Below are 13355 nucleotides of genomic sequence, written 5' to 3' on the forward strand. Positions count from 1 at the left end.
TAGGTGAGGATGTGGAGAGTGGATTCTGACCCACTGTAACAACAGAACAAGTCCAAGACCTCCTCATGCAATTGAATGTATGTAAGTCCATGGGCCAGATGATATCCATCCCAGGGTTCTGAGAGAGATGGTTGACGTGGCTGCCAAGCCGCTCTCCCTCATATTTGAAAAATCATGGCTGTCCATTTAAGTCCCCGGTGACTGGAGAAAGGGAAACATTACTCCCATTTTTAAGAAAGGTAGAAAGGAAGACCCAGAGAACTACAGGCCGGTGAGCCTCACCTCTGTGCCTGGGAAGATCGTGGAGCAGATCCTCCTAGAAGCTATGTTAAGGCACATACGAGACAAAGAGGTGACCCAAGACAGCCAGCATGGCTTCACCAAGGGCAGATCTTGCCTGACCAATCTGGTTGCCTTCTATGATGGAGTGACGGCATCAGTGGATGGGGGAAGGGTGACAGATGTCATCTTCCTGGACTTCTGCAAAGCCTTTGACATGGTCCCTCACCACACCCTTCTCTCCAAATTGGAGAGCTATGGATTTGAAGGATGGACTGTTCGGTGGATTAAGAACTGGTTGGCTGGATGCAGCCAAAGGGTCGTGATTAATGGTTCTATGTCAGGGTGGAGGCTGGTCACAAGCAGTGTCCCTCAGGTGTCGGTCTTGGGACCGGTGCTCTTCAACATCATCAACAATGACATAGACGATGGCATTGAGTGCACCCTCAGCAAGTTTGCAGATGACACCAAGCTGAGTGGTGTAGTCGATACATTGGAGGGAAGGGAAGCCATCCAGAGTGACCTGGACAGGTTGGAGAAGTGGGCCCACAAGAAACTAATGAGGTTCAACAAGGCCAAATGCAAGGTGCTGCACTTGGGCCGGGGCAATCCCAGGTATTTATACAAACTGGGGGAAGATCTCCTTGAGGGTAGTCCTGTGGAGAAGGACTTGGGAGTCCTGGTGGACAAGAAGCTGGACACGAGCCAGCAGTGTGGGCTTGCAGCCCAGAAGGCCAGCGACATTCTGGGCTGCATTAAAAGAGGAGTGGCCAGCAGGGAGAGGGAGGTGATTGTCCCCCTCTACTCAGCTCTTGTGAGGCCCCATCTGGAGTACTGCATCCAGGCCTGGGGGACATGGAGCTCTTGGAGCAGGTCCAGAGGAGGGCCACTAAGATGATCAGAGGGCTGGAGCACCTCTCCTATGAAGAAAGGTTGAAGGAACTGGGCTTGTTTAGCTTGGAGAAGAGTCCGGGGAGACCTCACTGTGGCCTTCCAATACTTGAAGTGAGCGTATTAACAGGAGGGGGTATGACTGTTTACATGGGTGGATAGTGATAGGACAAGGGGGAATGGTTTTAAAATGAGACAGAGGAGGTTTAGGTTAGATGTTAGGAGGAAGTTTTTCACAGAGAGGGTGGTGACGTGCTGGAACATGTTCCCCAAGGAGGTTGTGGATGCCCCATCCCTGGAGGCATTCAAGGCCAGGCTAGATGTGGCTCTGGGCAGCCTGGTCTAGTGGTTGGCAACTCTGCACACAGCAGAGGGGTTGAAACTAGATGATCATTAATGGTACTTTTCAACCCAGGCCATTCTATGATTCTATGATTCTATGATAGAGACAGTAATCTAACTTGCATCAGATTCTGAAAATGATGTGAATGATTTAAAAAAGGGCAAACCTCAGAAGATTTGAAGTTTCAATTATTCAAATGTACAGATGAGAGAGAGGAGGAGGGAGGGAAAAATGGGACAGGGAGTAAGAGCCAACTCTTGAAATAATAACAACCTGAAGCTGTAATGAGCTACAGAAGATCAACGTAGTAAGGAAGGGTAGGTTATATGTTTCTCAGACTTCAAACTAAAAGGAAGGAATTTCCAAATTTTTGCCAAGACTTCACTCAAAGAAATGGCTCATTGTCTGGCCATCATTCCATGCTTTTCCCATCCCTCACATAAACAATATGAGAAAAATCCAAGTTCTCATTCACTTTACATCAGTGCAATAACACTCATTCTCTTCAGAATTTTCAGAGTTTAATTCAGTAAAAATGCAATGAAATCCAGCCATACAATCTATAAAAATAAGCTTATTGTTTGGCTTTTCATTTACATTACAGAACTTTGTCAAACATACTTACCCTCATTGTCTCTCCACGCATCCCAGTATGAACAGTTAGTGAGCACTGTCTTGTTGTCCTAATGCTTTCCATGACGACACACAGAATCTCCATCCTACTTTTTCTTGTTTGATGGACTAGACAATGATCAAAGTTTATTTTTCTAAAATCAAGAGGAAGAAAAGGAGGAAATTCATAGATGATTAGCATTTAATTAGGAACTTTAAATCAGTAAATAAATAACCATAACTTCTGTCACATTGCTGTAAATTGCTCATTGCAATTTACAAGTCAGCAACTCATTGCTGACTGAGAAGGTTTCTGGAAACTTCATGCTGATCATGTTGATTTTTGGTGTCTGGGAACAAAATCATCAAAAGATTCAAAGAAAGCCAATAATGTACAAATGTCAAAGAAGTTATTTGGGATATCTTGGAAAATTTCAAGTCTGATGCTGTACTTACTGACAGTAAGGAGGTATCAACGCACCCTAATTAATAACTTTTTTTAAAAAAGTTGATATAATTATACTGTCTCACATTAATTATATTAATCATTTTTAAAATATAGTTATGAGTTTGATTAGTAAAAGTAATAGTTTTAATGCCCTATCTTTTAAGGCTTCTGTAAAAGCTTATGATAGTTAAATGTTTGTTTTAGAAATGTAAAATGATACCTATAGGATCTGGCATATGCTACATAAATTAAAAACTAGCTAACTGATAGGTAGGAAATATAACTGCCAAATACTACATAAACTAGAAATACAGAATGATAATCAAACAAGCGTTTTTCTAGGAGAATCTCCACAAGTGCTGGCTCTTAGTCTTATAACATGTTTTTATCAGAAGACTATGACCAATTCTTCCCACTGACCCCACATCCAGTTATGGCAAAAGCTAGGTACAGAATAAGAAAGGTTAAGGATACAAAATGACATGCACTGCTTGGTAAATAACTGCTAGGAAACAAACATCTCTGAAAACACCGAATGTCACACTGAGCATAGTGAACAATTTGCTGGGTTGCAATATTGGGATTCCCTGGGATGACATTGTAGCCAAGGGGTAATCACTGAAATATAAACTGGAGACTATCACCTAGAAAAAGACCCATTTGTGCCAACACTAGAGTACTACTGAGTTCAGTTTCAGTGTCCAAAGCTCAATAAAAATGTTCAAGAAAAGTACTACATTTATAGGAGTGCCACAGAAGATTATTAAAAACTCAACCAAATGAATCTATTTCATTTTTTAAATAAAAGTTTGGGAAATAACCTAATAAAATCCTGAATTATTTACATTAGAAATAATTTTGGCAACATATGTCTTTCTAGTTCATCAGACAACAACACAGCAATCAACTTATTTCCAAAAGGTGAAGGTGGCTAACGTCATTTGAAGTAAATTTCAAATTTGCAGTAGTATGGAATAATATACATTGGGTCTTTGGTGGACTCTTCCTCTCTAGAATTCTTTTTTTCCTGAAAGATGCACTATAATTAAAACAAGAATTCATTCAGATAAATTATATGCTTGTGTTATACAGGAGGTCATGTGTCTAATTGAAGTGGTGAACCTGAGACTCATTAGCCAGACAGTTAAAAACCTTGTAAATATCCGATGTTGACTACTACTGATTGCCTAAAAATAATCAAAACTTAAAAAATTCTGTATTAATACATTTTCTTCAGACACACAACCTAATTGTATGAAATATTATTGTGGAACTAAAATACTTAACACAACCTTGTAGTAAGTTCTTTAAGCAATGTTGGTACTTCAACCTCGTGTTTGGTCACTATGCCAAATGAAGCTTTAAAGGCAATAGAATCTGATCCAGCAACATCAAAACCAACATCATTGATTATCTGATTTCCTCTTCTACCATTGAGTGAAACATCTGATTTGTCTTCATAGTTGAGCAGCTGGTAGGATGAAACACCTGAGTAAAAGAAAATAACTGTTGTGTGATGAAGATCTGAGCACAGTATTTTTACAAAGCATTATATACTTGTAATGAGATATTTTAATTATTTGAAAATTGTATAGAATAAATGTAAAGAAGAGAATAAAGCGTAGTGTTCATACTCAGCTATTCTGATGAAAAATTCACAGCTGCATGATGTGCTTATTTATCAGCATTACTACTGATGACAAATGGAAAGAGAGTGCGCAGGATCTGAGGGATCCCTCTGCTTCTGATTTGCAGAATTGTGCCCATACTCTCACATGGGATATGGCCTAAGCATGAAATGATGATTAGGGCTGTTTCTACATTTCTGTGTTTATCATTCTTCTCCTCTATCGCGAGATGCAGGATAAACAGGTAACCTATGTGTTCTGAGTGTAACAACAAAGGCTCTGAAACACAAAGAAAATTACTTAGTGAAGACTGCACAGAATGTGAAAATTAGGAATAAAGAAAAAGATAATGTGGCTGATAAACACATCATGCCCATTTACTGATTACTTGAGTGCAGCTCTGGTATCTAACAACTCATTGGGGAGACTAGTTATACACACATAATTTTTCCTCCTTTCCAGTATGTTGTAGAACTAAATATTTTTTTGAAGTTACATTTACATATTTCCCATGTAAAATAATGTTAGGAAATTCTGAAAACTTCTAGATGTAGTACAAGTTAACCTCATGTTGCTCTTCATTTTTGCAACACAGGTCTGCCAGTAACGTTAACTACTTTTTAGCTCTTCCCTAGGAAGTATTGTCACAGCTTCCATATGTCCCTACTGATTTCGGAGAGTGTCAGTTTAATTTGAAGGAAAACAACAGATTAATTGTCGTCTACTCAAACATTTATGGTCATCTATTACACAACAATAGGATAGGTACCAAAGCATTTCTATAATGCTTTATTACCTTAAATATGTTACACTAACAGAAAACTATTAGAACACATTGGTTGCCTGCCAAATTAATACAAACAGGGCAGACAGATCAGGCATCCAATTATTTTTTTCTTATTCTTTGAAGCTCTTAGGATAAAGTGACATTAGAAAGTCACCTAGAATTAATCCTGTTTGTCTGTATTTTTAAGAAAAAAAAAACATTTTTCATAATGCTACAAAGATTGCAGTGCTTATATTTGCCACATTAAAAAAAGGAAATTCAATTACAAATCTCATTGCTCACATTAAATGAGTTTTCTTAAAACTTTCTGGTATTGCATTTAAAGGACATACACAGTTAAACTCTTTAAATATGAGAAAAATATTACAAACATGGCAAAAAGCTTACAGAAAACCTATTACTTGTTAGATTGCTGTTGTCAAATGTTTCTGCTTATTCAGAGCCCAGTTCAACACATGGGATCACTAATGTGAAACAGCTGACAAGCTTAGGTGGCTGCTACATATTTAAATGTGAGTATATAGAGAGTAGTGAAAGTTAAAATCAAATATTAAGTATCAATTATTATTATCAATATCAAATATCAAGTAGCAATTAATCAATATACATCAATATGTCTATTGTGATTTGTGAAAAAAACCACAAGGTTTAATGGAATCTGTTCAAAAATATTGTTTGTTTTTTAATATAACTGCCTTTTTTTTTTTACACCTTTTCCTCAAAGTCTTTTTTTGTTAACCAGCCTGACTTGCACTTTTCCCCTAAATATTTATTAAATGACTAAGCAAAATACATTTTATTATACATGTACTGAAGAACCATTATACTACCTGTACAGATCATACCATAATCACTGGCATGTAGTAATGGGAAAGCACGCATTTTTCTGCTTTCAAGATAAATAGAACACTTACCTGCAGAAATTTCTTTCTCCCCTTCAAGAATGTCTTTTAATGTGAAAGGTGTTGAAGCAAATTTAGATTTTTTCGAAAGCAAACATTTTCTTTTCTTAATCACAAGGCTGAGAGGTTGATACTTATCAGCTTCACTGAGGCTGGGCACTGGCACTAGTCTTCCTCCATCACCAACCTGTTTAACAAAGTTTTTGGTTGCAGCAGCAAACATATTACAACAGTAGAAATGATAATAACAAAAAGCTCTGCCTCAAGTGTAACTTCCAGATGCAAAGCCCATGTTTTTCTTTGCAGTATTCTCCCAAATGAATTGAAAAAAAAGTTGCCAAACTTTTTTTTCTTTTAATCAAGCTATATTTTACTCGGAAAGACTCAACAGCATCTGAACTACCCAGCTTCTAGGTGTGCTGCTGAAGACCTTTCTCAAAGACCTCCAGGTAAGCTCTCTAGTTCTGCATCATTAATAATGCATTACCAGTGTAAACTGATAGGGAAATGCTTGTCCTTTCCACCACAGTTTAATGCCACTATCTGAAAATCAAAATTACAATCTTAGACTGAAAAGACCACAGTTTCTGTGATCCTCAGCTTCCTGCCAGGAGTCACTGATGCATTGCTGCTTATTGCAGCCTTGCTGCAGACACATCCTGGCCTGTTTTGCCAGCAGAAGTGGGCAGAGTGCTTCAATTACAGCTTTGTGGCAGCAGCAGGCCTGCTGCAGCGGTGTTTCCTTTCAGCAGCAGCTGCACAGCAGAACCTGCTCAAGCGCAGCCTAGCAGGGGGCCCAGTGGTACCATTCCAGCCAAGGAAGGCTGAGGGGAGCGGTTGACTTTCAGGACTGGTCTTCTCTCATGGACTCTGCTTGCAGGCTCAACAGAGGGACCCAGACATGCTGGATTGATGGGCTGAGGCCAATGGGATGAAGTTAAAGAAGACCAAGTGTCCAGTCCTGCACTCTGGCCACAGCAACCCCATGTAGTGCTACAGGCTTAGGGCAGAGTGGCTGGGAAGATGTGAGGAGGAAAAGGATCTGGGGGTGTTGGTCAACGCTTGGCTGAAAATGAGCCAGTAGCGTGCCTAGGTGGCCAAGAAGCCCAATGGCATCCTGGCTTGTATCAGAAATAGCACAGCCACCAGAAGCAGGGAGGTGATTGTCCCCCTGTACTCAGCTCTGGTAAGACTGCACCTCAAGTGCGGTGTTCAGTTTTGGACCCCTCACTAGAAGAAAGATGTTGAGGCCCTGGAGCGCATACAGAGAAGAGCAACAAAGCTGGTGACGGGTCTGGAGTACAAGTCTTATGAGGAGCAGTTGAGGGAGCTGGGATTGTTCAGTTTGGAGAAGAGGAGGCTCAAGGGGGACCTTATCACTCTTTATAACCTGAAAGGAAGTTGTGGTGAGGTGGGGGTCAGTCTCTTCTCCCAAGTACAGTGATAGGATGAGAGGGAATGGCCTCAAGTTGCACCAGAGATATTAGGAAAAATGTCTTCTCCCAAAGAAAGGTCAGGCATTGGAACAGGTTGCCTAGGGAGGTGGTGGAGTCAGTGTCCCTGGAGATGTTTAAGAAACATGTAGATGTTCTACTTAGGGACTTGCTTGCTTGCTCTGGAGGATGCTGAGAAATTGCAGCAAAATGCTGCAGCTGAGCCTGTCTGTCATCCCTATTCCACTGCACTAATAACAAAAAAAAACAAAAACAAAAAACAAAAACAAAAAACCCACCCTCTGTGCTTATTTATTCAATCAAAACACATTAAAAAAACATAAAAGGCTATAAAGAGAAGAATACTCTAAGAAAATTCTTAAATTAAAATTGCCCATTTCATCTTGATTTAGGTTGATCTCATATATATCTTACAATAACTGCTTGACAGGATAATATTTCTTCTACATGTTATTAAGCTCAGCTAGCACTGTTTATTCAACATGCATTTTTATGTCTCTCACTTAGCATGTGGCCATAGACCATACTCAGTCTGATCCAGCACTAACTCTGCAATGAGCAGTTTCACCATATACGCTTACATGGTACTCACCTTCCTTGTGTTATTCACATACTACAGGTCAGAGAACTGGAGTGCAACTATGTTAACTTTGCCATTTCAGAAAACATTTACTAACTTTGCATGTCTGAGTGAAAACTAAGTTAAACTCAGGCAGTGCTTCTCTGGAGAGGGTTAAGTCCACATCATTTTCATAGCCCCTTAGCATACAAACAGGTGCAATTACTTACCAGAACTCCTTAAGCGCCTTTGAGCTATGTTACACTTACCCAGAGATCTTAAAAAAAATAATAAAACAACTGGTGTAAATATTCAACTTCTAAAAGCCAGCAAAATTAAATACTACTGAAAAATTTCTTGGCAAATTTCATAACTTCCCAGCAGATGGCATGAGCATTTCCCTAAAAAGCAAGGGTCCCAGCAACACAGATCCTGTTATATTATCTGAGGTAACAAAAATAACATATATTGGGACCAAATATGGTCCTTGTTACGTGTATTTATCATTTTATACTATACACCTATTTGTAAGTAGATTTAAAAGCTGCATTTATTCAAAGAGGACAGAGTCTAGTTATTAGCTAGAAAATGTTGAATTTCTATTTTAACTTAAAAAATATTTTTAAAATTGTTGAATTTTATGTGAAGTCACGTAAGTGCATAGAACTGTATTGTTCTCTGGGCTGTTTTTCTTAATTAGCTTTATTGAACTTAATAAGTACACTCCTGGAGTATTATGTTTTTCTTCCTCGAGGTGGCTGAAGCTGCTAGAGTCTCGCAGAAAGGAGCCTCATGCAGGGAAAAAAGGATCTAAGCAGGTGAAGGAAAGTACCAACCACTGGCACTGGAGAATCCCAGTGCGAAGGCTGGGCTTCCTTCTGGGAACAAGAGAGTGCTGTCTGTAATACCGCTGTAGTTTGTAGTTAAGTTGTGAAATAATATTTAAACATAGCTATTACATACGTCAGAGAGATCATACTTATATCCTGATATTATTGGACTGATGTACTTCTATTTCATAATCTAGTGGCTTTCCAATCTATTTAGATGCACAGGAGAGTGGTCCGTGTGTAACCACACCACACTGAGTTAGGGCTGAACTACTGTAATCCAGAGGTGGCCAAGCTTAGATTTGCTCTGTTTATGTCCACCCCAATGAGTGCTGAAGACTTTTACTACTCTGTTCACAGTGGTCTGGTCAAGCTTGGTAAACTGTTAACATTTTTCCACCTTCATTGAGCTGGCTTTCAATTCTCTTTTATGGACAAATGTTTTCTCTCTCTTCTTAAAGTGCCTTTTTCCAAGCTGCAGCATGACACCATGCAAATAAGAGAAAGGTGTTCTCCTTGTTAGATGAGACTACCAGAACTAAAGTGAGCAAAGTTTTTTGGCTCGGGACTGAGTTGCTGTTAGTACTGTAAGGTGCTGTCCTCCAACCAGAGATGTTCCAACCAATTCTTTTATGGCATCATATACTGTGACAGTGGAAAATTCTTAGTTTGGTTACTAGGAAATAACAAACAACACCTAAAGCCTGTCCCACAGGCACATGGTCCATGTCCTGGTCAGAAGAAGAACATACTGCAATTCTGTTTTCTGCAGAACTGACAGCTGCTCTAGGCACAGTTCCACAGGACTGCAGTGAGCATTCTGCTGTTTCTCTTGGATTTCCTGTCCCTATGGGAACGCCCTCAAAGCAGTTGAGTAACGCATTATTCCATCTCTTTTGCTGTTCTAAGCACTTTTAGCATTGCTTGATTATTTTTTTGCAAAGCGGAGCCTGTCTAGCAGTTCTCTCATATAAGCAAAAAACAGTTTAATGTGGTGACTTATGTCCCTCTGGAGCCCAGTGCTGATGCTGTGCTGAACTCTGATCCAGCAGTTTGCTGGGCACTGCCGTCTCTTGTGATGCTCATAGGGACTGCTGCTCAGGGAACTGTCTGGCACTTAGAGACCATTGCAGAAGAAAAGCAAGGTAAAGCCAGGTGAAAGCTTTCAGCAGATAACTGCATGTTGGATTTCTTTATTACCTAGTTCGACTGCAGTGAAACTTTAAATCAGTTCACAAATGCTGTTTCAATTATGCAGTATAGGGGAACAATTAAATTAGGTATGTCAGTATTTCAATTTTGTGTAGACTTTATTAAGCTCTCAGTTTGGTAAAGCAGTAAAAAAACCATAGTCACTGCTTGTGTATCTGAAACTTAATTAGTTCATTATGGGAACGTCTCTAGGCAGCATGGTAAGTAGACCACATCAAAATTACAGAGCTCAGAAATTAAAGGCTGCAACACATAGGAAGCCTAGTCTTGAAATGCTTTAAGCCCCCACACTTACAGTACAATTTACTTGTGGTGTCAGATCCTTTTGAATATTCCACTACTATACATATTCCCAGGAAAAAAAAATAATACTGAGAGGCTTTGAGATACAGTTATTTTAATGGACTTTCATGTGATAGGTATATGGGAACTTTGTGTGTGAATGGTTTCTACACCAGTTAGAAAGGTTCTGAAACAAAAACTTACTCTTCAGTTTTACAGCCCAGGTACTCTCTGAGAGAGCCTCCTTCTACGCTGTGTCACAGAACAGGCTGCAATAACGCACATTCATCGTCCACGCTGCAGTGCACACAGAAGGAGCTCTCCTGCCAGGAGGGGCTGTACTGCAGCGTGGCGCTCGCCCAGCAATCAGTGCACTGAAGTTGACCTTTCAGTAAGCATTACACGATGAGAGGCTGCAAGACATGGCATTCAACTCACTTCTGTATGGCTTCTCGTTGGCCTCATCCCCTGTTCACCTCTATGCAAGCAGCTTCTGTTGACTGGATGAAAAGGGAACGTGTTGCACAGCTCCTGGGTACCACTCCACTGCCTTCCCACAAGAGCTGCATCCACAGACTCACCTTCAGATTGCAGAGTGTTGCTCGCGGATGTGGATGTGAAGGCTACTTGATCTGTACTTCAAGCATACATATTTCAATAATATGATATTAAATGACCACTGCTGGTTGAAGTGTACAACATATCCCAGCTTCTGCTTATCTCTAATTATCCTGATTTTATTGGCAATATTTTGAATGGGCAGATGGCTGTTAGCTGCAAAGCATTTGCTAGTGAGAAATGCAAAAGCAGTACTCCAGGGAGGGATTTGCTGAGGCAGCATGCTTGCATTTAAACTCATAAACTAGGAGGAGAGGGCACATCTTTCAGATGAAAGAAATGGTCTGTCTTTTGTTACATAAACAATACTGCATACAATGAGGCTACTTTCATCATCTAGTATTATAAGGTTAGTGATGACAAGTCTTCCGGAAGCAGACTTCCCAGTGTGATTTAATGCAGCCTTTCCTTTGGGGGATGCTGCCCTATGGGCTAAACCTTTCTGCAACCATCTGTGAGTGGGCATCACTGCGTTGGAGGACAGCTTTGTGGGCTTGAACCTCAACCTCCGTAACGATGCAGAACTGTAGCTGTGGTGTCACAACATCCAAAGAAAAACTACAAACCAAAGGATTTGTCTGCTGTGATACAATTCAAATTGTCCACGTTCATCTGTCAGATGGGCACTGGTGCAGTTAGTTCTCCACAACACAACACTCCCTTCAGCACATTGTGCTTCTTGTTATGCTTTCATCTGAGCAGCATTTATTTTTGGCATTGCTGCTGGCTGTTCTGATTAACATCACTCTATGAAACCCACTGTATGTGGCTTTGGTAAGATGTCAGTCTCCTGAGTAGGATCCTGTAAGAACTGACTGGCACTGTGAAGTACCCTCAGATCTTTACATGGAGAGTATTTATAAACAGATTAAATGATGTAGGCGTTTGTATGGCATGCAAGAATTCAGCATCCTCTTCCATAGCCACACTTACTCTTACTTAGGCTGTTTCTTCTCATGCTATGAGAACACTTCCTCATCCAGGTGTTTTTTTTTTTTTTTTTTTCCCCACATGTAGGCATAAAATGAGAGAATACCTGAGCAGTTTACAGATACTAAACATTTAGCAGACAGGTGACATTAAAAACTCTTTGTCACCAAACAAAAAGCAGCCTGACTAACACTGTTGTACTGAGCTGGCTGATCAGCATTTAAGTGAAATCAGTTCCTGAAGTAGAACTGATGACTTCATCTCATCACCTCATTCCTTTGACTGCTAAGTGTAATACCAGACCCTCAGAAATACTGTATATAAAAGATAATCCATACCTTAAATTTTATCAAAGACAACAACAAAAAACTGGAAAACAACTGAGATGTCCTTATCAGAACTTGCCATCCACTTATAGTCCAAGAAAAGGTCACTTTTTGAAAAGGTTTAAATATATTTTTTCCTCCACCTACTTGCCAGAAAACCTGCTCAAGAAAACTGAGGTAGTTGTGACATTTGAGCTTCTAGTTAGTCTCATTTCTCTCCTGAGGAAGGAAATATACCCAGGCAGCCAGCACAGAGAAAACCAACTAAGTATTTGACTTTACTCTGGAAACTTTCCATGTAAAAAATAGGTCAGGCATTAATTACAAATGTAATCTCATCACAGGTAAAAATGTCTTCGCACCAGATTCATGCGTGTAACATACTTTTACCCATACTGTATTAACTTGCTCTGAATGCCTGTTATATTTACCCTTAATAAAAAAGCACTTGGGACACAGATAATGTGCTACAGAACCTAACCTCTCTCTTCACTACTTAGCCTAACAGTTACGCTTACACATAACTTTCAGAAATAAAAAACACAGTCCAAATACAAAACATTATATTTTCTGACCTTAACTAAAATTAGACTCACCACTTAGTATAAATAAACTACAGGGTACATCTTCAGCTAGCCCACAGTACCTCATTAGTTTTGAATGATACTTCATCTTTTTTCTTTTAATGTTATTTAGTGATGATCACTTAATGGGAAGAATACTTTTTACATATTCAAGTGCAAGAACAGTCATTATTGCATACTTGTTGTTTTTAACATTTAGAATGTCTTAAATACTTAGTAATCTAACAGCAACTTGGAGAACCATGCATCTTGGTAAGCTGGTTGGGCAAAAATGCTCTGCATCATTCCCTCAGAACAGATTTTGTACCAGCAGTGCCGCTGAGAGCAGCTTTCTGTGGGCAACTCTTCAGCTGAGTCAGGCTGAAATCCTGTCGATAACTTCCTACGCTGTCTCCCTTCACCACACCACCACGCCTACATGTTTGTGGTGAAGAAGGACTATCATCTGTCTCTTGACCAGATTAAATTTAAGTATAAAGTTAACTTCCATGCTCAAGGAATAGTTTTTCTGCGAAATTAGACGTGAAGGAGAGGCAGACCGGCAGTGCTGCCTCACAGCCCTTTTGCACTCTCATTTCTTCCCAAAGGTTTGTTGTTTTCTTAACCAATTACATAACAACATGTAACTTCTGACATTTCACTTACAGCAATTTTGCTGAGCAACAGTCAT

The 13355-nt window shown here is 39.8% G+C and overlaps 1 protein-coding gene and 1 long non-coding RNA gene across 2 annotated transcripts in view; one reads left to right on the forward strand and one right to left on the reverse strand.

Moving 5' to 3' along the window:
* The window catches only part of DFNB59 (deafness, autosomal recessive 59), a 21167-nt gene extending 13976 nt beyond the window's left edge, over positions 1-7191 (reverse strand). Inside the window, exons 1-3 of the mRNA XM_021399732.1 lie at positions 5903-7191; positions 3866-4061; positions 2139-2280 (exon numbers count right to left, since the gene is read on the reverse strand). Coding sequence (XP_021255407.1) covers positions 2139-2280; positions 3866-4061; positions 5903-6113 — 549 coding nt within the window. The 5' untranslated portion in view covers positions 6114-7191. The remainder of the gene's footprint in view (positions 1-2138; positions 2281-3865; positions 4062-5902) is intronic.
* LOC110400112 lies at positions 8228-13023 on the forward strand. Its single transcript, XR_002439643.1, has 2 exons — positions 8228-9602; positions 10439-13023. It is a non-coding gene; the product is annotated as an uncharacterized LOC110400112 (long non-coding RNA).

Source organism: Numida meleagris, chromosome 5 (genome assembly GCF_002078875.1).
Source record: "Numida meleagris isolate 19003 breed g44 Domestic line chromosome 5, NumMel1.0, whole genome shotgun sequence".
NCBI classification, from domain to species: Eukaryota; Metazoa; Chordata; class Aves; order Galliformes; family Numididae; genus Numida; species Numida meleagris.